The sequence below is a fragment of the Echinops telfairi genome, unplaced genomic scaffold, assembly GCF_000313985.2.
Source record: "Echinops telfairi isolate 266 unplaced genomic scaffold, ASM31398v2 ScPeMD7_2;HRSCAF=8, whole genome shotgun sequence".
NCBI lineage: Eukaryota > Metazoa > Chordata > Mammalia > Afrosoricida > Tenrecidae > Echinops > Echinops telfairi.
In genome coordinates this window covers 55,233,310-55,255,974 of record NW_022103898.1, presented here as the reverse complement: position 1 = coordinate 55,255,974, position 22,665 = coordinate 55,233,310, and the positions used below count along the sequence as shown (strand labels likewise).

The 22,665-nt window shown below is 35.6% G+C and overlaps 1 protein-coding gene across 1 annotated transcript in view; it reads right to left on the bottom strand.

Moving 5' to 3' along the window:
* The window catches only part of OSBPL8 (oxysterol binding protein like 8), a 211,778-nt gene that overhangs the window by 20,348 nt on the left and 168,765 nt on the right, over positions 1-22,665 (bottom strand). Inside the window, exons 8-16 of the mRNA XM_045288746.1 lie at positions 21,547-21,631; positions 20,009-20,180; positions 13,001-13,238; positions 10,412-10,596; positions 7,493-7,574; positions 7,124-7,222; positions 5,301-5,397; positions 4,407-4,505; positions 2,604-2,701 (exon numbers count right to left, since the gene is read on the bottom strand). Of these exons, the coding sequence (XP_045144681.1) occupies positions 2,604-2,701; positions 4,407-4,505; positions 5,301-5,397; positions 7,124-7,222; positions 7,493-7,574; positions 10,412-10,596; positions 13,001-13,238; positions 20,009-20,180; positions 21,547-21,631 (1,155 nt within the window). The remainder of the gene's footprint in view (positions 1-2,603; positions 2,702-4,406; positions 4,506-5,300; positions 5,398-7,123; positions 7,223-7,492; positions 7,575-10,411; positions 10,597-13,000; positions 13,239-20,008; positions 20,181-21,546; positions 21,632-22,665) is intronic.

Genomic DNA, 22,665 nt, shown 5'->3' with positions numbered 1-22,665 from the left:
GAATGAAAATGAATAATACAGTAATATTTGTAAAAAAATTGAAGCATTTTAGAACAACTTGAACATCAATATGTTTCAATAAAATGACTTTTGGGGATAATGATCATTGTTTTGTATTTCAAAATTATTGAGTTTAGAAATCAATTGTATGATACTGCCTTTGTATGTTTGTCTTTACCCATGTGTTTTTTAAATAATGTAATCTACACACTAATAAAAATTTTCCTTATTTAAAAAAACAAAACAAAAGAAATAGAAGCTCAACAAGTCGAAAAAGTTGACGGGTTTACCGAAAGAGTCATTTTTCTTCATATCAAAACAAAGTACGATAACCAATCAGAAATAAAAAAATCCTCCAAGAAATAAAAGTAGAAGGAATATATACTGAGTCACTGTACTACCTTATAAATGTTTCTCCTTAGAGACAAAATTCTGATGATTCAATCTAACCCTTTTTTGTTAGAGCAAAGTTGCTGATTAGCTGCTTAACAACACAGAAATTCAGGAATAAGTACCAAATAGTTCATACATATTTTTGTCTTAACATAATGTACTTTTTATAACAACTATTAACACTGTAAAGGGGTCTCAACTTTACTCTTTTTCATTTTCAGGCTACCTTTCTAAAGGTATTTTCAAGAATACCCCACTCCCCATTCACAGCCCATGCACTGTTTATTCCTCAGTGAGGTCACTGAGAAGTGAGGTCTGCATCCTTTGCCCTTGAATTTGGGTGGATTATGACTCTTCAGATGACAGATGATGGTGCAAGTGATATACTATAACTTATAAGAAGAGGTCCTGAAAGTTGTGTGGTGCAGCTTCCTCCTTGCTCACTAGAATACATGCACTTGAAACCCTGAGCTGCTGCATAAAAAGTTTGGTTATCTTGAGGCTGCTATGCTATCATGGAAGCCAAGTCTCATGTAAAGGTTATAGATACAGGTGTTCAGCTCATCAGTCCTAGTCTTTGAGTCATCCTAGCCCCAGGTGCCAGATATGTAAGGTGCAAGTCTTCAACATGAGTTACAATGGAAAACAAAACTGGTGCCACTCTTTACCAAAACAAACAACAGAATCAAATCTTCTGTTGTTGAGTCAATGAGTCATTTCAACTGATAATGGCCCTTTAGGACAGAGTAGAACTGCTCCTTAGGGTTTCCAATATTGTAAATCTTTATGATCTTTCTCCTGTGGAACTTCTGGTAGGTTTGAACTGTTGACCTGTGCTTAGCAGACCAATGCTTAACTCACTGACTGTTTCACCAGACTCCTACAAATGATACCAGCTCCAAAATATGTAGTCTTTCCTAGCCTGGAAGTCTTTCTAACTGAGGGCTCAGGTAATATGCAGCAGAGACAATGTATCCGTAATATGATCTGTCCAAATTCCTGATGCAGAGAACCTGTGAGGGCCATCACATGGTTCGTAAGCCTGTAAATTTTAGAGTAATTTGTTATGTTGCCACAAACTAATAAAACTCTTAGTGTACATACCTTGAACTCAGTTGAGTCATGATTTTAGGTATTTTGTAAAGCAATGCTTAAATTTACTGCGAAATTTCTATTGAAATGCTTCTTAAATCTCCTATCACATAATGCTGATAGTTTAATGAAAACTAAAAGCAAAACTGTAACACAATGCTGATTTGGATTATAAGGATCTTGCCTTAAGAAGTCATCCCAAAGTGTTCACCTACCCTTGACTCCTACTGCTTAACAAAGAGCCCTGGTAAAGTATTTTAAGCCTCAAGCTGCTTACACAAAAGTCCACCAGCAGTTCCGAGGAAGAAAGATGAGGCAATCTGTTTCTCTGCAGATTTGCAGGCGTGAAAACCCCCAGAAGCAGGTCTACTCTGCCCTAGAGGATTAATAGGAGTCTGGATGGCCTTTTCGGCAGTGCGCTTGGTTTGGCCCCTTTCTTCATATCACTGACTTTATGTGACCTCTGTGTTCCTAGTCTTTAAATAGACACTAAATTATGCTCTTTATTCAATATTTATAACACAAACTCAAAGTCCAAGCTCATTGCCCTCGAGTTCAGGCAGACTCACAGTGACTCTATAGGGCACAGTATAACTGCCCACGGTGAATTTCCAAGACTTAACTCTCTATTGTGGCAGAAAGTCCTGCTTTTCTCCCATGGAGAAGCTGATGGCTTCACACTGTGGACCTTGTGGCTCACTGCCCAATGCATAACCACTGTGTCACAGAACTCTATTTAGCATCTCAAAGCTCACTGTCTTTGAGTTGATGCTGCCTCATAGGGACGATATAGGACAGGGTAGAACTGCCCCTGTGGGTTTCTGAGACGGTAACTCTTTATTGGAGTAGAAAACCGCACCTTTCTCCTGCACAGTGGCTGGTGGCTTCAAACTGCTGACTTTGCGGATTGTAGCCCAAACCATTACCACTCTGCCACCAGTGCTCCTTATTCATAGCATAATAGCATAATTCCCTTAAAGGCGATACCTCCCTATGAGTCTCTACTAACATTTAGTTTGTTTTATTTTAAATTTCTTTTAATTATTATTTTTTTTAAATGTTGTTTCGAATTGGGCGAAGGTTTATTAACAAACAGATCAGTTCTCTATTCAACTAACCTTTAGTTTGAATTCAAGTATTGCACTGTATCCAGTTTTCTGACATGTGATATTGACTGTTCCCCCAAGCTCCAGTGTCATTGTGCCATAAAGAATGCCTAATGAGAAGAAAAAGGACACAAGTTGAATAGAGACTGCACTGGGTTTTAGCAATTCGAGCTTTGTAATCTAATTCACTTCCAAGAGATATTTATAACTGTGCACTCTGTCTCACCCAATAAACACTTTTTATATAAACATAAAGTTGACTCTATAGGATTCTTGGATATAAGTCAAAGAAATAGCCCCCCAAATAATTTTGTGGCATAATGTTAGAGAAATTCTGGATTTAGCAAGGTTAAATATATGACATGTAACTTTGTGTATATTGTGCATTGTTGGATTAATCTATTAAGGCAATCTTTAATAAGCAAATATACAATGCTAATTTCTCACACAGGAGCAAAATATGCAATATGACCTACACTTGACTACAGAACTCTTTATTTGTAAAACAATTTGTGGGAACAGTGGCTAAAGGAACACACCCTGAAAAACTGCAGCCTTAGATGCAAAGATGGGAAGCCTAATAAAAATATTTTCAACTCTCATTCACATAGGATTACCTCTCTTTTTTTCCTATGCAATAAAAATATACACAATTTTTACTATTGTTAGTTGGATATGGCATGGGTATCTATATTGTATATCAATTTATTTATTCCAAATGATACAAAACTTGAAAACATTTCATCAATATAATTCACAATTTTAGATATGTTACTTCATGAACTATATGTGAAGCTCTATGAATCATATAGCCAGAGGCTAAAAATTGGTCACTTTTTTACCTAATAAATAGGTAAATGGTACAGTGAGTGAAGTCAGAAATCCTAAAGTGTAGACTCAGGTTTCTTACTAACTAGGGAATTTGTCTTGAGTAAGATCATTACCCCTCCCAATTTTCTCATCTGCAAAATGCTGCCTAATATATAATTTCTATATTTTCATGAATCATTTCTTAAAATAAATAAGGATAATAACCCCCAAAATTTGTTTTACAGAAATAAGTTGGAAAGAAACTGATAAAGGCCAAACTGAGTATTTAAGTTGATGTATAGTATACTTGTTAAAAGTGCACAGTGCAAAGTGCACACTTCAGATCTTGACTCTACAACATTCTACCTGTGTAATGTTGAGAAATTAGTTAACCTCTTTGTGCCTCATTTCCTCATGTGTAAAACAGGCACAATTATATTACCTACTTTTAGGTTATTGGAATTATTAAATGAATTTTTGAATGTTAAGTACATAGAATTTGTTGAGTGATTGACCTGAATTGACAGTTATTAATATTCTACCCTGTATTCTAAATAATAAGAGAAAAAAGGATTCATTAACTTTTAAGAAGTTGTCAGCTGGTAAGAAAGAAGATTTAAAAGGATTAGAAAAATCAAACAGCAGTAAAGTTAAATTTTAAAAGGATGGTATAAGAGAAGGAAAATCACTAAGTATTCTGAAGTAATGGGTAGTTTCAGCAAATTTCAAAACCCGTACATTAAACAAACAAAAAAAGAAATTCCAACATTGTAAATTAGTCTCTTAGGAGTAATGTATATACCATAGTACATTTATTATTGGTGAACTAATTCAATAAAGAAACATCCAGCAGATGACAGCAATATTCTTCAGTGTTTTCAAATTATATATGTTTTCTAACAAAATACAAGGCTAAATCAATCAATATCAATACCACAATTTATGGCTTCATAAAATATACTTAAAATGATTTAAAAAATCTAACTCAAATAAGGAAAATTTTACCTTTACAATGAGCATATGGCATTGTCATTACATAGTCTTCACCTCTATTCAAGAATGTCAACCGTGCTTCTCCCTCTAATATTGCAGATAAGGAGTTTCCTGAAATGAATATTGTTTATGAAGTCTCATGAAACAAATTCAATCAGTTCAAAACAAAAAAATAAATCCAGGTTGTCTATCAAACATGACATCCTCAATAGAATACCTTAAAAAATGTCTCAATCTCAATATGCCCCAAACATGTATGCATTATTATAATTTTAAGATCTGTTTTATCTGCTTTCTTATTCTTGCAAAATAATCATGTACTTAAAAAAGTTAACAGTTATATGCTTCTTTTATTTGATGAGGCTTTTAAAATAGCAGAACATCCACTAAAACAATGACTGTTTATACCCATTCTATGTCAAAATACTATTTCTTGACTGTAACTTCCATTATTTAAGTCCTAAGCTTTACTTTTTATCAAAATAATAGAAAATTTAAAAATACCTCCCTAAGATACAATCAATAAAACTAAATAGTATGTTCTTTTAGTCCTTTCCTCATATTTATTTTCCCCTACCTAGCCTCAGCATTACTGAATTACATCCACTCTTCACTTCTTGACATGGTCAGGTTCAAAATATCAGATCATTATGAGAAAACTGGCATTCACCTTTATGATGAATTTATACATATGTGATAAAATATGAACCAGCCCTATCTGTATAATAAGCAAAAACAAAAACAAAACACACTAAATACTAAAAGAGAAAGGTACCATGCTTATAAGCATGGTACTTAAAATTACATATAAATTTCCTTCTGGAAACAGCTTGAGATATTGTCAAGTCAAAATTCACCAGAAACTACTATCTCTCAGAAAAAAGACGGAAGCAGGAAAGAACTCACCATAGAACTTGGACTTAGCCAGGATACTACCACTAAGGCAAAATCCATCTTTTCGGTTACTAACATAAAAGGCGGATATTGGTGGATGATGGGACACCTAATTAAACATTGGGAAAAAGGTAAGTGTATTATTCGATTTTCAAAAATTCAACTCTTAAAAGCACACTATAATAATGAGTAATAAAGTAATGTAAGTAGCAATATTAAACAGTTATACTTGTGGTATAACCAGCTACCAAGGAAACCCACCTCCCAAGTCTGTTGTGCAAAAATAATGGTATATTACATATGACATTAAGTTATAAAAGATAATGCAGTATCGTGTCTATGTCTCTACAAAGAGGTCCCTGGGGTGAGGATCTGAGCGCTCTTGTGAACAGACGTGTGAATGATTGTGGAAGACAATCTTCCAGCCCAGAAAAGACTTCAGATGATTGTGGGCTGGCTGATGTAACGCCATGAAACACGCTAAGCTACAACAACGCAGCTAAGCAGTACCCAGCTTCCTCAAACTCACTGTATGAGATAATAGTTATATTTTAAAATAATAAGTTTTGGTGATCATTTGCTACTCCAGAATGAATGACAGATTACAGTGGTTATTCTTTATATGGATTACTGAATAGGATGTAGGAATCTAACAAAGGCTTTGGAAAATGTAATTTTAATAATCCAATATTTTTACATTTCTACACCTTCTATTTCTGAAATGGAGATAAAACTAAAATAAAATTCTATGCAAGCTTTTCAATTATATGAAGAAATACTGTGACCTTAACATGCAAGAGGCATAATCATAAATTTAAAAACCATTAATATAGATGAGTTGTTTCAACCCGAGTGTGTAACAAATTCTCAAGGGTAAGGGCAAGGCTGTTCAAGTGACACATGGTGTAATCCTTCTTAACACCCAAGGTAAGAATTATTACATTGAGGACCTAATGTCGGGGGTTTAAATGGAGAGAAAATGTTTTGAGAAACGATGTACAAATGCGCTTTACACAATTGATGTGTGTATGGATTGGGATAACAGTTGTATGAGCCCCAAATAAAATGATTTTTTTAAAAGAAAAAAAAAAAAAGAATTATTACATTAAGGGACCATTGTTACTGAGGAAAAACACCATATTCTCAGGTTTTAATGAATGGGATATATGAGAATCATAAGTAGAGAAGAATATGATATAAACAATGAATTAGAAATGTGAGTACGGGCAAATAAGAAAAAAGGCAGGACATACACAGCTTTACTTTTTGCAGAGATTCCATGACTGAAATATGACTTAAATGTTTATCAAATATTCAATAAGAGGAGTTAAAGTGAGTTCACTGAGTTAATGTTAACTATCAAACATATTCCAATAATTTCCAGATCAATTTTGCTACTTATAACATGTATTTTTTTATTTAAATTTTTTTCTTTTAAAAATCACTTTACTGGGGGCTTGTACAACTCTAATCACAATCCATACATACATCCATTGTGTCATGCACATTTGTTGCCATCATCATTCTCAAAACATTTTCTTTCTACTTAAGCCCTTGGTATCAGCTCAGTTTTCCCCCTCCCTCCTTCCCTCCCTCATGAACCCTTGATAATTTATAAATTATTATTATTTTGTCATGTCTTACACTGTCCAACGTCTCCCTTCACCCACTTTTCTGTTGCTGTCTCCCAGGGAGGGGGTTATATGTAGATCCTTGTGATCGATTCCCCCTTTCTATCACAGTTTCCCCTGACCCTCCTGGTATCGCTACTCTTATTATTGGTCCGGAGGGGTTTATCTGTCCTAGATGCCCTGTGTAACATGTATTTTTAATACCTGTTCAGCAATATAAAAAGTTTTGCTGTTTGTTCTGGGATGAATCCATAAACAACGAAAAGTCTCACCAAGTATAGGATTATATGGTTTCTTCAGTCCCTAGTAAAAAACACACAAGTTTCAAATTACAAATATGGAAGACACAAAATAATTTAAACCAGCCAAAACAAACTTAACTGTGCCATGTGGGAAGCATCCATTACAGAGACTGCGCCATAGTAACATGGAGCAGAACAAACTACTTCAACCACAGCACCGATCTAAAATGATTGTGCCATGTATAATTTTGCTAACTCAAGGAGATTCGTTACTATAATTATTAATAAATGCATAAAGCTATCAAAGCTAAAGAAATTAAAAGAGCACTACCTTTGGCTTTTTATAAAATCCTGACAAATACCATTTCACTACTTTCTTCAAACGGAAATATGGATTTTCTTCAAGAGCAGCCCTAAATGACAAAATAGTAAACTCAAATTAGTACAAAATGTATCAAAAATGTTCATTTATCAAGCCAAGTAATGTAATTTATTTAGAAAGTATAATTCCTATTAAAAGAGATGACAAAAACATCGATGTAAATCTAATCCCAAGAATCATTTTTCATAATCTAATTTTTTCTCCCAATTTTCTGCATACTCTAAGATACTACCTATGTCTTATATGAAAGTTTTGTTTTGTTTTTTATTCTCTAAACCAAGGATTCTCAACTAAGTTCTGAAGAACCTTAAATGTTGCTAGGAGTTCCCTGAAAAAGATCTGATAGTGGTTGGGGAAAATCAACAAAATACCTTATAAATTCTGAAACATACGTACTGTGTGTTGGCTAGCACTTGCAATAATGGACAGTGACCAAGCAGTCCCATTTACAATTAATTTAGAGGGCTTCAGTTCCAGGTAACAGTGAAGAACCATGTCTACATGGCTAAGTTCATAGTCAGTTGCTGACACTAGTTAGATGATGATGCTAAGTGGTGAGTGTGCTGTATACATAGAGGAGGACAGGAAGCTGATGTCAGCCTCTTCCTGGCAAATTACCTCTCTCATTAAGTATAAGATTATATAATTTCTCAGTCCCTAGGTAAAAACACAGAAGAAATAACTTATAGAAATGGAAGAATTAATGAGCAAACTATGTGTAACAGTACAATTTTCATTTTAAATGAGGAATTATCAGGAGCTGCACCTTACCTGCCAGTTCTGTCACTTTGCTATGGTGGTAAATTGTGTGAAATATTGTGTATGTTAGCAGTAATTTCATTGTGAAGTTTTCATTTTGTGTAATTTAGTTACTGGTCTTATTTAAAGAAATTTGTATTTTGGAAGCATGTTTTATATGGTCTAATGTGGTGATTTTTGAGGAAAAGACGTGAAATGAACTTCCCAGCCCACGGAGCAAGTAAAGCTGCGTGCTTCTGTCAGGAGGCTGGCTTATGAAGTGGCACTTAATTCAGGAAGCTGGGTTTTCTGACTTATGCTTAGTGCCTTTGGGTTGAAGCTTACAACAGAGTGGCATGCCCCTTTGGGCATTTAGTGAAAGAATTTTGTAACATGTTCTGATAACCAACTATCCTGAGCATTTCTCACTGGCCTTACAACTTGTTAACTTCCTTATTAAACCCTTTGATCATGAATTTTGTCTGTGAGTTCTGTATAGCTATTGCAATGAATATTTTACACTAGAGCAGTGGTTCTTAACCTTCCTAATGCCGTGACCCTTTAATACAGTTCCTCATGTTGTGATGACCCCCCCAACCATAAAATTATTTTTGTTGCTACTTCATCACTGTAATTTTGCTACTGTTATAAATTGGGCGACCCCTGTAAAAGGGTCATTCGACCCCCAAAGGGGTCACACAATCCATAGGTTGAGAATTGCTTGCCTAGAGGGTAAAATAGAGAATGTTACTTAAGACAAAACATTACTTCCTTTGCTTAAAAAAAGTGGCACATTAGACATACTATTATGTAATGTAATCCTGGAGGTTCTTTCAGTTGAGTTTAGAGTTCTTTCTCATATGTGGATGAATATACCCTACTCTACTGACTCGTGCATTAGAGCCAGATATTTAAGTTATATCCAATTATTGAATACTGAGAACCACATTGCAATAATTTTACATATATTTTAAGTGGATAGTGATAGCTATAGGAGTGATTCCCAGAAGTGCATTATGCTATTTTAATCTCTGAAACAAACTAGAAGAGCTGTAAGAAGATAAAAGGCTGAGCTGGGGTATGAAAGTTTTAGGGCAGCTTGTTTGTTTGTTTGTTTTTTCTTTTAAGGACCACTTGTAAATATGATGAACAAATGTATTTACTGTAGCTTGTGGATTTTTTATTTTGAATGAGGTTTACAATGTTTTGGAGTTTTTTCCATTTCTTTATTTCTGAACCATCTGGTCATTTCTTTACTCCTTCTCCTATTAGGCTGTTGATCTTTTTCATCTCAATATCTAGGAGTTGTTTTTATTTTTAACAAGATAAGCACTTTGTCTATCATATGATGTCTTAAAAATTCTCCATTTTGTCAAATGTCCTTTGACTCACCTCAAAATTTTTTGCAATGTTCATTAAAACAATAGAAAAAAACCTGAATATAGAAATTATGCAGGTTCTAAAATATCTGGTACACTATGAGAGATCAATAGCTTCAAAAACACGGTGCCTCGAAATACCACTGCCACTGCAATGGGGCATCAGGTGAGACTTGAAAATTTGTTATATTTTAAGGTTTCTCCATGAAACTATTGGGATGAGTTGGACAGTTCTCTCCTGATTCCTTTATGCCTACATCTGTCTAGAATCACATGTGGATAGAGCTGGCAGGAAGAAAAGTGGAGATTAGAGTAGGGAGTAGACAGCTATGCCAAAAGGCTGTATATCCAGGGACACGCTGGTGGTAGTAAGTGGCACATGCTCCAAGCATGTAGGAATGGTCAGTTTAAAAAGAAGCAACAGTCCCAGGTAAGAACTTAGAAGAGGGCTTGGACAGAACAACCAACACCAATTACCACGGCCCATGTTAGGTCAGTGAACCGGTTAGAGAAGCCTGCAAAAGCAATGTTGTTAGGTAAGGCATAACTTGTCAATTTTGTCACGCAAGTCAATTTCATAGATGGAAACATTTTGGCAAAGCAGAAAGCATGCTTTTGTTCATTTCAATTAAAGAAGTGAGGACGAGGGAGCATACACCATTAACGCCTGATTTTGGCAAGGCATAATAGCATGTAGAAAGTCTCAAGTCAAATAGTATCTCCTGTTTAAAGAAATAAAGAGTCTACTTACTCAGATAGGAAATCTGCATGATAGTAGTAATCAGACAGCTTATCCAGGAAAGAACGAGGCTCCAAAATAAACGTCGGCAGAACTACCCTGGACAGGTCCATACCGGGGCGGACTTGTTTCAACAATGTCCAGATAAGACTTTTGTTTTCTTCAGACACAGTTTCTGTTTGACAAGCCTCACCTGCCTTTAGCAATGAACAAAATTAATCATATATTATTTAGACACAAAAATGTTTGATATATATACTCTCCACAGGGTATTTCAACCATTGTTTTTTCCCCCACTGATAAAATGTAACTTTTACTTTGTTTTTATTAAGACCTTTGCACAAGATCCTGTTTTTTGCACAATTACCAATGATGGTGTCATACATAATGGTGTGGTACAATTTTTAAAAAAAGGAAACAGCCCCCTCTGAAGACAAAACATACAACTCTCTTACTGCTTTCCTGTCTTTCTAGAATGTCCACAGAGACAATTACTGCTAATTTCTTTGTGTACATAATTTTAAAATTAAGATCAACTGGTGCCTTAGATTTAAGAACAAATGTTTGAGAAAAAATGATTTCAAATGAATGAACATTCAAAATTATAAATGTCAGCACTCATTTTTAATAAGCAGTTTTCCTGACATGTGGGAGCCAAGCCTACATGGGTGTTTTATAATGAGTCTTTCAAAATTTTTTAAAAAAAGAAAAAAGGTGGCCAGTTGTCAAGAAGTTGATTTTGACTCATAGCAATCTCATGTGTATCAAAATAGAATTGTGTTCTGTAGTTTGAAGGCATCTTTGCGTGACTTTGAATCTTTAACCTTTCAATTAGCAGGGCAGCAGTCAGTCACTTACACCAGAGGCCCAGGGACTCCACGAGGAGTCTTGTTACCGGTTTATTAAAGGAGCAATGATGTCAAAATGTCATCATTCTAGCAGCTGTCTGCTTTCTATTCATGCTTAGAATCTTAAGCTACACTTGTTTAACCTTTATTCCTTAATCAGGATTTATTTATTTTAAACATTTGAAATGATTATGTTGCAATTAGGGCTGTTTAACATTTATTCTAGAAAATTCAGATAAGCAATCAAACTTCTCTCATACTGCACCCACCACTCAGGAATACTGTTTTAAGGTTCTGGTTACTTCATACTTTAGTCTTCTCTCCAGTTATTAGTTTAAAAACAACACCCTACATCTTTCCACAAGAATACGTTTATCGTATTCTACCATTATAAAGGTTATATGACCCATTTGTTCAAAGTGTAACATGACCTATTTGTTCATAATTTCCCCTCTTAATGTCACATTTTCATATCATAAGCAGCATGACAAATATCTTTGTATTCTTTCTTTTATTTGTTAATACTTGCCTTGAAGAGGAATTTTTAAGCCAAATATTTTATTAAAATGTTTTGCTAAGTTGCCCTAAACCGTTTCTAACAATTTCACATCCATGCATTTCTCCCATTTTTGCCAATTGGATACACAATTATGACATTTTATAATTTTTTGGTGGTTTGTTCTGGTTCATAATGCAGCATTACCCAGTCCTATACCATCCTCACAATCATGGTTATGTTTCAGCCCATTGTAGTCATTCTGTTAACCTGTCTCATTGAGGGTCATCTATTTTTTGCTGAATCTCATGCAATCAAGCATGATCTCCTTCTCCAGAGGCTGCTCCCTCTTGATATAACATGTCCAAAGTACAAGAGAAGTTCAGCTACCCATGCTTCTGCCTGTACTTCTCCCAAGACAGATTTATTTGTTCTCTAGCAGTTCATGATATATTCAATATTCTTTATTAACACTATCACCCTAGTTTTTCTGGTCACATGGCTAGGCAGGCTGAGGTCTGTTTGGTCCATTAGTCCTTTTGGACTAATTGTTTCCATGTGTCTTTGATTTTTGTATACTCTATTTTGCTCCAGATAAGGAGAGACTAAAGTTGCACTTTCCCAAACATTCCAGACACTTTGCAAACTGGCTATTACAAGCCAAAATTATCCCATGCAGTCAGCTGCTGTAAAAACTTATATTGCTTTCAGGTTTACAAACTGCATAAACTGTAAGTGCAAACACGATTTAACTTGAGACAAATCAGCAATGTTTGGGCATAAACACACAAGTATATTCATGGCTGGTAAGCAGTGTGTCAATTAACACAGTCTATAGGTATAAAATTTAATTTTAAAAGATAATACAAGAGACAAAGCTATTAAGATATATAAAAGAACCATTACAAAAAATGCTCTAATATTCTATATTACTCTTTCTTCTACAGGCTAGCAATATTAACAAAGTTTGAAACTCAAGTTTCCTTCTGGTTTACTTTACACCTGGTTATAATATGAAATGGTAAGTATTTTAATAGTAAATGTAAAGAAAGTATATACTTTGTATTTAACAGACTATATTGTCATATAAGCAAGCATTTCTGCTTAGTTGTTTAAAAATTCTAATATATTTTAAATGTATTGCAATTAAAAAAATAAAATAGCACATAAATATTGTCTTTCAGGAATATAAGTAATTTCATTAAAAAAATTTTCCCCAAATTAGAAAATCAAAATCTCTGAAAAGAAGAGTTTTACCTCTCCAAGTTCTTCATGGCTCTGCTCAGAGTAGGTAGTCTCTTTCAAAGGCTCAATAGGCTCAGGTTCAATATAGGAATCATCCTGCCTTTCTGATGTATCGGTGTCACTTTCTTCACTCTTCCCCATCACTTCATTATCAGACTCATCATGCTCCTGATCATTTTCTTTATCAGATTTATCAGAATACATATCTTGGTCTTTAAAATGTTGTCGTTCAATTTCACTGTCATTTAATCTAAGGGAAAAGAAATCGGGATAGATAGAAGAGGTTAAAATAGTTAATAAGAATGACAGTTAACTTTTGAGAATTACTATGTGCCAGACAGTTAAGTATTTTACAAGCCTAATTCATTTAATCCTCAAAATAGTATGTTCTATAACATTACTATCCTAATTTTATAGATTAGTAAACGGCAAAAAATGCTACCAAAGGTCTTAGTCAACTCTAGTCAATACTTGACAAATAGGCTTAATCTTGCAGCAAAATTCAGGGAGAATTCAAATAGGAAAATTTCAACTTAAAAGGATGGACATAAATTAATGAATGGACTGATAGTCTAAAATTGCCCAGGTCTGCTATGCCTAATGCTACTTCTACTTAAGAGTGATTAAATAATTTTCACAAAAGGCAAACAATCAAAAATCACAAAATCAAAATTATTTAGAAGTTTCTTATTTCTAGAAGTATCTGTGGGTCGAACATAAAAATTATACATGGATGATCATTAAACAATTTACAAGCAAATATATGCTGCCTTTATATAATTGACATTTTGACAATACCAAGACAGGGGAATAGAACAGAAAATATGTTCTATTTGGTACCTATTTTAGTTTTCATTTTCCAAAATCTTCATTGTTTGGGTTTTCAAAACAAGGAACTTTAATAGAAATTCATTTTTTGGGTAATGCTTTCTTTCTCACCATTTACAATCATATTTATTTAAAAAGCAGCTTACCCCCCCAACTACCATGACCCCAATTCTGCCTTGCAAACCTGGTTAGACCAGAGGATGCACAGCGGTACCGATGGGAACTAGAAACGCAGGGAATCTAGGACAGATGAACCCCTCAGGACCAGGGGTGACAGTGGCGATACCAGGAGGGAAGGAGGGGGGGTAGAAAGGGGGAATTGATCACAGGGATCTACGTACAACCTCCTCTCTGGGGGATGGACAGCAGAGGGGTGGGTGAAGAGAGATGCCGGGCAGTGTAAGAAAAGATATAATAATAATTTATAAATTATTAAGGGTTCATGGGGGAGGGGGGTTGGGGAGGGAGAGGGAGAGGGAAGGGAAAAAAAGGAAAACGAGCTGATTCCGGGAACCCAAGAGGAAAGCGAATTTTGGGAATGATGAGGGCAACAAATGTATAGGTGTGCTTTACACAATTGATCTATGTATTGTGATGAATTGTATGAGCCCCAGTAAAATGATTAAATTTAAAAAAAAAGCAGCTTACAATTGCTATTCTGCATCCTTCCCATTTGCTGATGTTAGCGGCTTATCAAGCATGTTCATCCGGGCACAAAGGAACAACAGAACACTGCATAGTCCTGAACCATTCCCATGACAGGGTTTTCAGTGGCTACTTTTTAGAAGTGGATTGCTAGGTCTTTTTTCCTCATCCATCTTAGTCTGTCAACTCCACTGTCCTCTGTTCAACATCATAAAAACACAGAAGCCTCCAAGTCCACTGTCAATCTCTAGAAGGCATGGTCTCTATCTTAGCTCATTTTCGTCTTCTTTTTAAAAATGATTTTATTGGGGGCACTTATAGGTCTTATAACAATCCATACATTAATTGTATCGATCACATTTGCGCATATATTGGTATTCTCATTTTCAAAGCATTTTCTTTCTACTTGAGCTCTTGGTATTAGCTCTTTTTTCCCTCCCTCCCCACCTTAGTGAACCCTTGATAAACTATAAATTATTGTTATTTTCATATCTGACACTGTCCGCTGTCAGTGTTTCACCCATGTTTCTGTTGTTTGTCCCCATGGGTGTGTGTGTTATACTTTGATCTTTGTGATCAGTCCCTCTTTCTTTCCCTTCTTCCCCCTACTCTCATCGTATTGCTAATCCCATTACTGTTCCTGAGGGGTTTATTTGTGTTGGATTCCATGTGTCAAGAGCTCTTATCTGTGTCAATTAGTGTACATGCTCCATTATAGACAGATTGGTAAGATAGAACTGGGTCATGATAGTGAGGGGGAGGAAGCATTTAAGAATTAGAGGACTGCGTGTGTTTGTTTGGCACTGTACCACAACCTGGCTGACTCATTCCTTCTTTGTGACCCTTCTCATTTGCATTTATATGATTGTTTGTTTGTTTTGGATCTTCTGATGCCTGATACTTGATCCCATTGACACCTCGCATGATCACACGGGTTGGTGTGCTTCTTCCATGTGGGCTTTGCTGTTTCTCTGCTACATGGCTGCTTGTTTATCTTCAACCCTTTAAGACCCCAGACACTATATCTGATAATAGCCGGGCACCATCAGCTTTACCACATTTGCTTATGCACCCATTTTGTCTTCAGAGATTGTGTCAGGAGGGTAAGCATCACAGGATGTCAGATTAGAACATAGTTCTTGCATTGAGGGAGGGACTGATTAGAGGGCCACTGTCCATCTGTTACCTTAATATTTAACAGATAAACATATGTACACAAACCTATATTCCTATCATTATATATTAACATATATACATGCCTATATTTATACCTCTATAAGTCTTTTGTGTACTCATAGCTTATTTTCTGTCACATAACTGAATAAATGTACCGATTCTACTTTTGTGACACTTACTTCCTCTCATTCCTTATAGTCCCCACACCATTTGAAACCTTCACTAGCAATCACCTAGGGTTATCACAATAGTCTTCCTTTCTGTCTCACTACTCTTCAGACAACGAACGGTACATAGCAGTCTTCCTCATTATATCACTTTCTACGACCCATATAGAATAAAATATAAACTTCCTAGCATGACATTAAGTATTCCTCTGCTAAGGTCCGAACTTCCCTTTCCATTCTTATTTTCTCCATCTGCTATTCTTCGACCCTTGTTCTTTTTTTTTTTTTTTTATCGTCCAATATAGAGATGTTTATTGAAAATGTCTCAAAGATAGAGGGTGCATTAAAAATCAAGGGAAAAACTTCAACTACACACACACACACAATTTTTCCACTTGTTATCAGTGAGCTAAATATTTATCATACAAGCACATTTAAACACCTCCACCATTTCTTTGACCCTCCCCCTCCCTCCCCCACTCTCAGGTCATTCCCTCTATCCCTGGCTATATGAGGCTAATCTAATACTCTTAAGGATTTTTTTCCCTGCCATTTTCATCTGGGTGGATGAGAAGGGGAGATTAAACTGAGGTATAGGAAGGACACAGATAGGTTGGGAATCCCATGTACAATACGAGAAAACATAGCCCAGTCCTGCGCCAGACTAACAACTGTTGCTAAAGCTAAGTCCATTAAGACAACATTAATCATTGTAATAGGCAATTGTCTTTTAAGTCCTGAATTACTAAAGATTTTAAGATCTTTTTGTAACCATTTTTTAAGCATCAATATTCGGACTCTTAGTTAACAATTTATCTGATATTCCCACAAGCAAAACATTTCACAGCCAACGTCTCCCACTTCTCCTTCACAGAAGAACCAACAGGAAGGCTTTTTGAAGTTACCTGCCAGAGACCCAAGCAAGGCCCCACTTCAGATTCACAAGCATGCACTTGTGTTCTTGTTCTTATAATTCACTCTGAATTCAAATTGAGCTATTCTTTACTGTACATATATCTCCCCTTCATGTTCCAAAAGTCTCTAAACTTTATGGCATATAGTTTCTTTTTCCTATAATATCCTCTCCTTGAAATATCCAAAATCAAAACAAAACAGCAAACAAAAAAAATAAACCATCCTGAAAAGGTTAGGTCAAATGCCAACCTTCACATTAAGCTTTTCCTAAATCCGTAGCCAGATGAATGGCTCTCTTCTTTAAATTCTCCTGAGTCTATACTACGTTGTTGTTAGGTATTATCGAGTTGGCTCTGATTCATAGTGAAAACTATGAGAGGGGAGCTCAACAAATGTCAATTCCCTTATCAGTTGTCCCCTCACATCCCCTTGTCCCAATCTCATCCCATTCAAGCTACAGGTGCTTGGCACTAAAATCAATCTTCATATAGCGCTTCAACGGACTAGAAAAGGTCAGAAATGGAGGTGTTACCAAGCATCGAGGGTGACATCCCCGCTTGGAAAAGACATTGCACAGAGAGGACTATAGGGCCGGCCCCAGCTTGAGACATGACATCCTCTCACTGGCCCACAGCACTACAGAGGACAACACTGGAGACAGTGACGGAAGTGGGTCTGGTCTGACTCCCCCACACAGTGGGGCAAACCATGAAGAGAGCATAACAGATCAGCAATGGAGCAAAGCCATGAAGTCCCCGAGGAATCCCAAAAGTACTGACCCAGAGGGCAGTACTTAGACCTCCCCAGACCTGGTTGAGGGATATTCATGAAGGGCAGCAGATAGACCTGGACCTATTTATGGGTTTGGTTTTTTTAAATATATATGTCTTTCTATATAAGATCGGCAGAATAAACAATCCTGAGGAGAAAGCAATGGGACTGACGGTTTGGGGGTGGGGGTCATAGGAAAGGAGGAGGCGGTGGTGGTGGTGTAAGGGAGTTGTGAGCAAACAAACTCAGAGAAAGGGGAACAAGAAGGGATCTAAAATTGATGGCAAGGAGTGTGTAGAGTGTCTCATGGGTCTGATTTACTGTAATGTAGACAAGAGGAATGAATGAGTTGAATGAAGGGTAACCATCAGAGTGGGGCAGGAGGAAAGTAAAAGGAAAGAGGAAAGAGTTAGGAGGTAAAAGCAATAAAGAGAGGTATAAATATAGACATGTATATATGTAAATATGTTAATATATAAAGATAGGGGAATTGATCTATGTATATATATGTATATGTTCGAGTATCAAGGTAGCAGATGGATTTGGGCCTCTACATAAACCTTCCCTCCACACAGAACACTTTGTTCTAATAATGGGTGCTGTATGATATTCACCTGCCTGACACTATTGCTGAAGACAAAATGAGTGCATAAGCAAATTTGGTGAAGAAAGCTGATGGTGCCCAACTATTAGTAGATATAGCGCCTGGAGTCTTACAGGCTTGAAGTTAAACAAGCGGCCATCAGGCAGGGAAGTAACGAAGCCCACATGGAAGAGGCATACCAACCTGTGTGATCATGAGGTGTTGATGGGGATCAGGTATCAGGCATCAGAAGATCCAAAACAAACAATCATATAGTTGCAAATGAAGAGGGTCAGAGAAGTTCAACAGAAAGGCAGATTGCATTTTATTGTTATGAATAGGAAAGGCTACCATATGATGTGATCTTAAGATCTTAAAGAACATAGAGGGTTATAACAGAGGAGCAGAAACCATCTAAAACAGAGAGACTTTGATGCACAGAGGCCAGGTGAAGAGTGAGCACAGGTATACTTGGGTAAAAAACAAATAATTCATATTGGCTGTATTCAATTAAATACATTCCTACACTTATAAGAGCAGCCAAATTATAAATGAGGCCTTGGCCATCCATATCTTAGAAAGATGACAGTTTTAGTACTCTACATGAGGGTGGTCCCCTCCCAAAAACAAACAAACAGAAAAAAGCATTTTTCCTGTTGGGCTAGCATCAAGCAACTTGCTCTGAGCTAGTGCTCCCAGTTGCATAACAGCCTGGGAAGGTTCTCTCTGGTCACAGTGAATTTTTTCATAAAAGCGATTTTGCTTGAACATTGTTTTTTGTGATGGCTGATGTAACTGGCTGTAAAATTTTGTTTCCTGCTCAAGAAAAATGTCGCAGAAAGTGTGATGTTGAACAAACCTTCAAGGACAGCTCTATGGGGAAAACTCAAGTGTACGAGCAGTTTTCTCGTTCCAAAAATGGTGATATGTCAACTGAAGACAAACATTGTCCTGGACATTTGTCAACATCCTGAATGGGCAAAAATGTCGACAAAATTCATGCATGTGTGTTCGAAGACCATCAACAGACCATTGAAGCGAGGGGGACGTTTTTCTGGACTATTTCTGAGCTCGGTTCAGCAAATTTTAACAGAACATTTGGTAATGAGAAGGGTGGAGTGGAAACAAGCTATGCTTTGAAAGAACAGCTACAAAGCAACCCAGACTTTTTTTTTCAAAGTCATTACTGGTGACCAGACATGGCACTATTCTTATGACCCCGAAAGCAAACATCAATCAAGTCAGTGGAAGATGCCATCATCACCTTGCCCCCAAAAAGCTCATCGAGTGAAATCAAAGATCACGACGATGCTCATTTATTTTTTTGATGTGGGGGGGATAGTGCATTTGGAGTTCGTTCCACCAGGTTATACTGTTAATCAAGCTTTCTATTTCGAATATTTTGAGGTTCTGAAAAGATTGCATGACAGTGTGCTACAAAAAGGCCTGATATGTGGCAGATGGGGGACTGGTTCTGCCACCACAACAATGCGCCTGTTCACACAGCCATTTCAGTGTGCTGTTTCTTGTCAAAAAACAGTATGCCTCTCTTGCCTCATTTTACTCACCTGACCTCATTCCAAGTGACTTCTTTTTGTTTCTGAGAATAAAGAAGGACATGAAACAGTAGTGATTTGATGACATAGAAGAGGTGAAGAAAAAACAAAAGCCTTCCAAACAGATGAGTTTGAAAAATGTTTCCAAAAATGGAATCGCAGATTTGACAAAGGAATTAAGTGTAATTAAGTATACTCTGAAGGTAATAGGGTTGTTTTGTAAAAAAAAAAAAAAAATTTAATTCCTTGGTTTTGAAAAAAAATTTTTTTTTTTGGGGGGTATCCCTTCGTATACTACAAAATTCGAGGGCTGCCAATGAATCTAGTAAATAACACAATCTCGGAGGTAATTACCATATTTGTGCTAATATCTACTTACTGGAAGTTGTCACCACTGTGGAGATTGTTAGCACGTAATAAGCCATACAAAGTCACATGTGTGCTCTCTGATGAAATGCTCAGGTCATGTTCTTTTCCTTCTCTGATCATTGTACGCTTAAGAAGACTAGAGCATTTCAAAGCCAACTCCAAAGCATCCATCCAGCACCTGCCTAGAAGAGCACAACAGATTCAATAAGCAGAATGATTAAAAAATTATAAAAATAGCATTCATCTTAATTTAGCTTACTGTTAACTTTAAACACAAACAAATACCTTCAAGAAACATGTAGTGGAAAATTCATTTTATTTAAAATAAACAGCTATGTAGAAAATATTTAAAATATTTAATGTTTCTACATAGGTGTTTATTTAAATCTCAAAGAGATATAATATTAAGGTCTAAAGGGAAACTCTTTTTTTGGAATGATTAACAGGTGTACAAAGAGCCAAAGTGTTCATTTTCTCTAACAGTACACAGATTGAAGGTAAACTTGCTAAGATTTCAGTTTTATTAGATATAATATGCAGTAGGACGTACAACCTAACCTAAAATAAATGTATTTTATTTTAAAAACCTTAGAACATTAAAATACAGGATAAATTGAAAATAGGAAAAAGTACATTAAGACATACAGGAGTAGGTTTCTACTGCAAACAAGCTATATGGAATAATATTTAATTGTTTGTTGGAGATTTATCTGCAGGCTAAAACATCTACTCTATTTTCTATATATGAGCTTTTTTGTATGAGCATTTTTATTATTAGTAAAATCTCTGTGCAGTACTGCCAATAACTGTTATATTAGTTAAATGAAACAATGATTTTTTTTTGAGTGAAAAATCAGAATTATATTCACAAGGAAAATGTCAGTGGCTTTTAAAATTAATATATATTTGCTAAAATATCAAGTAAAATATTTCCATACCAAAAGCTTTTGTCTATGCTGAAAAGAATCATCTGTAGAAATACATTTCTAAAGTTAACAACATTGCCTAGGGTAGAGCAGTTTAAACTATGAGACAAATGTGAAGAGATCCATTATTAATTAAGGATTTTAGATTTTAGATAAATACATTTTGCTGCTGTTCTGTTTGCCTCATAAATTAAGTACTAAATTATTAGGTCTGCAATAAATTAATTTGACTTGAAATTCTTTCTTTTGAATTATTTTTCTTGTGAGACAAGAACCACCACCAAAAACAGGGTCTGAGAGCCTCATAACTGTTAATTATAGAACATAAGCAATATTAAATATTGCTTTAAATGACAAAACATAATTAAATAACCAGAAAGGACATTAACCAATTATAGATCTGTTAACAGCAGAAGATAGAGATGAAAATTCTATGCTGCTAACTCCTGCCAATTAAATGATTTATGATTAAGATGCATCTGCTACAAATGCCATAGTAAAACAACAACAACAAACATTCTCAAAGGATAATGTAACACTTAAAAACTTTAGGAAACTTAAAAATATATTTTTAACAACTTAAAAATAGGAACAAAATCAATCCATCAAAAACCATATTTACCATCTGACTCTGAAGTAGCTCGGATGATCAAGTAACTGCTAGGTAAGGGCTGAGTTATGGATCCAACTGCTTCACCTTTTGGACCCTAAATAAAGAAACAAGTAAACTAAGTAGTGTACAGTATCATGAAATCTCAACTTTGTATTGCATTACTATTTACAGTAATCTAAATGAGGCATAAATTATAATTTAAAAACCAGACTAATGATGATCAAAGCAAGTATTAAGTACCTAGGAGTTTACCTTTTCTAACAAGGATATCTCCTGAACAGAAAATTGAATGAATAATAATCATCACACTTAAATATTATCTCTACAGGCTGTTCTCACAGTATTGGAGCCTAAAGTTAACAGAGTAGGACAAATTTTAATATAGAATTTTCATTTCCCAGATACTAGATAGTAAATATTAAATTTCTAGAAGCCTAAAGCAAATAGCTAGAAATGTGCTAATTTACAAGAAAAGCAAGTAAGTTTTAAGAAAAAAATTAATCTTTCCCAATTTTAAAACCAATGATATACTCATTTTTAAAAGGCCAATTATAAAAGCAAATTTTACTTTTCCAGAAACAGGAAAGGATGAAGACTTTTATTATTGCTGCTAAGTAGGGCTATTTATTTTTAAAGTATTTAACATCAAGAACTCTACAGCAATTGTTATCAACTTTTACTATACTTTTTCCTTTATCTAGAAGGAAAATCTGAGGATTAAATTTAAATTAGAACTTTTTTTTAAGGTCCAATTTTTAAAAAAGTAGTATTGAACTGGACATTCCCTTACAGAAGGGTCGCCAAGAGGAGATGAGCCAGTCAGGGTGCAGTGCAGCAACGATGAAACATACAATTTTCCTTTAGTTCTTATTTGCTTCCTCCCACCCACTATTATGATCCCAATTCTACCTTACAAATCCGGCTAGACGAGGGCATGTACACTAGTACAGATAGGAACTGGAAACACAGGGAATCTAGGATGGATGATCCCTTCAGGACCAGTGGTGAGAGTGGCCATACCGGGAGGGTGGAGGGAAGGTAGGTAGAAAGAGGGAACCGATTACAAGGATCTACATATAACCTCCTCTTTGGGGGACGGACAACAGAGGGGTGGGTGAAAGGAGATGT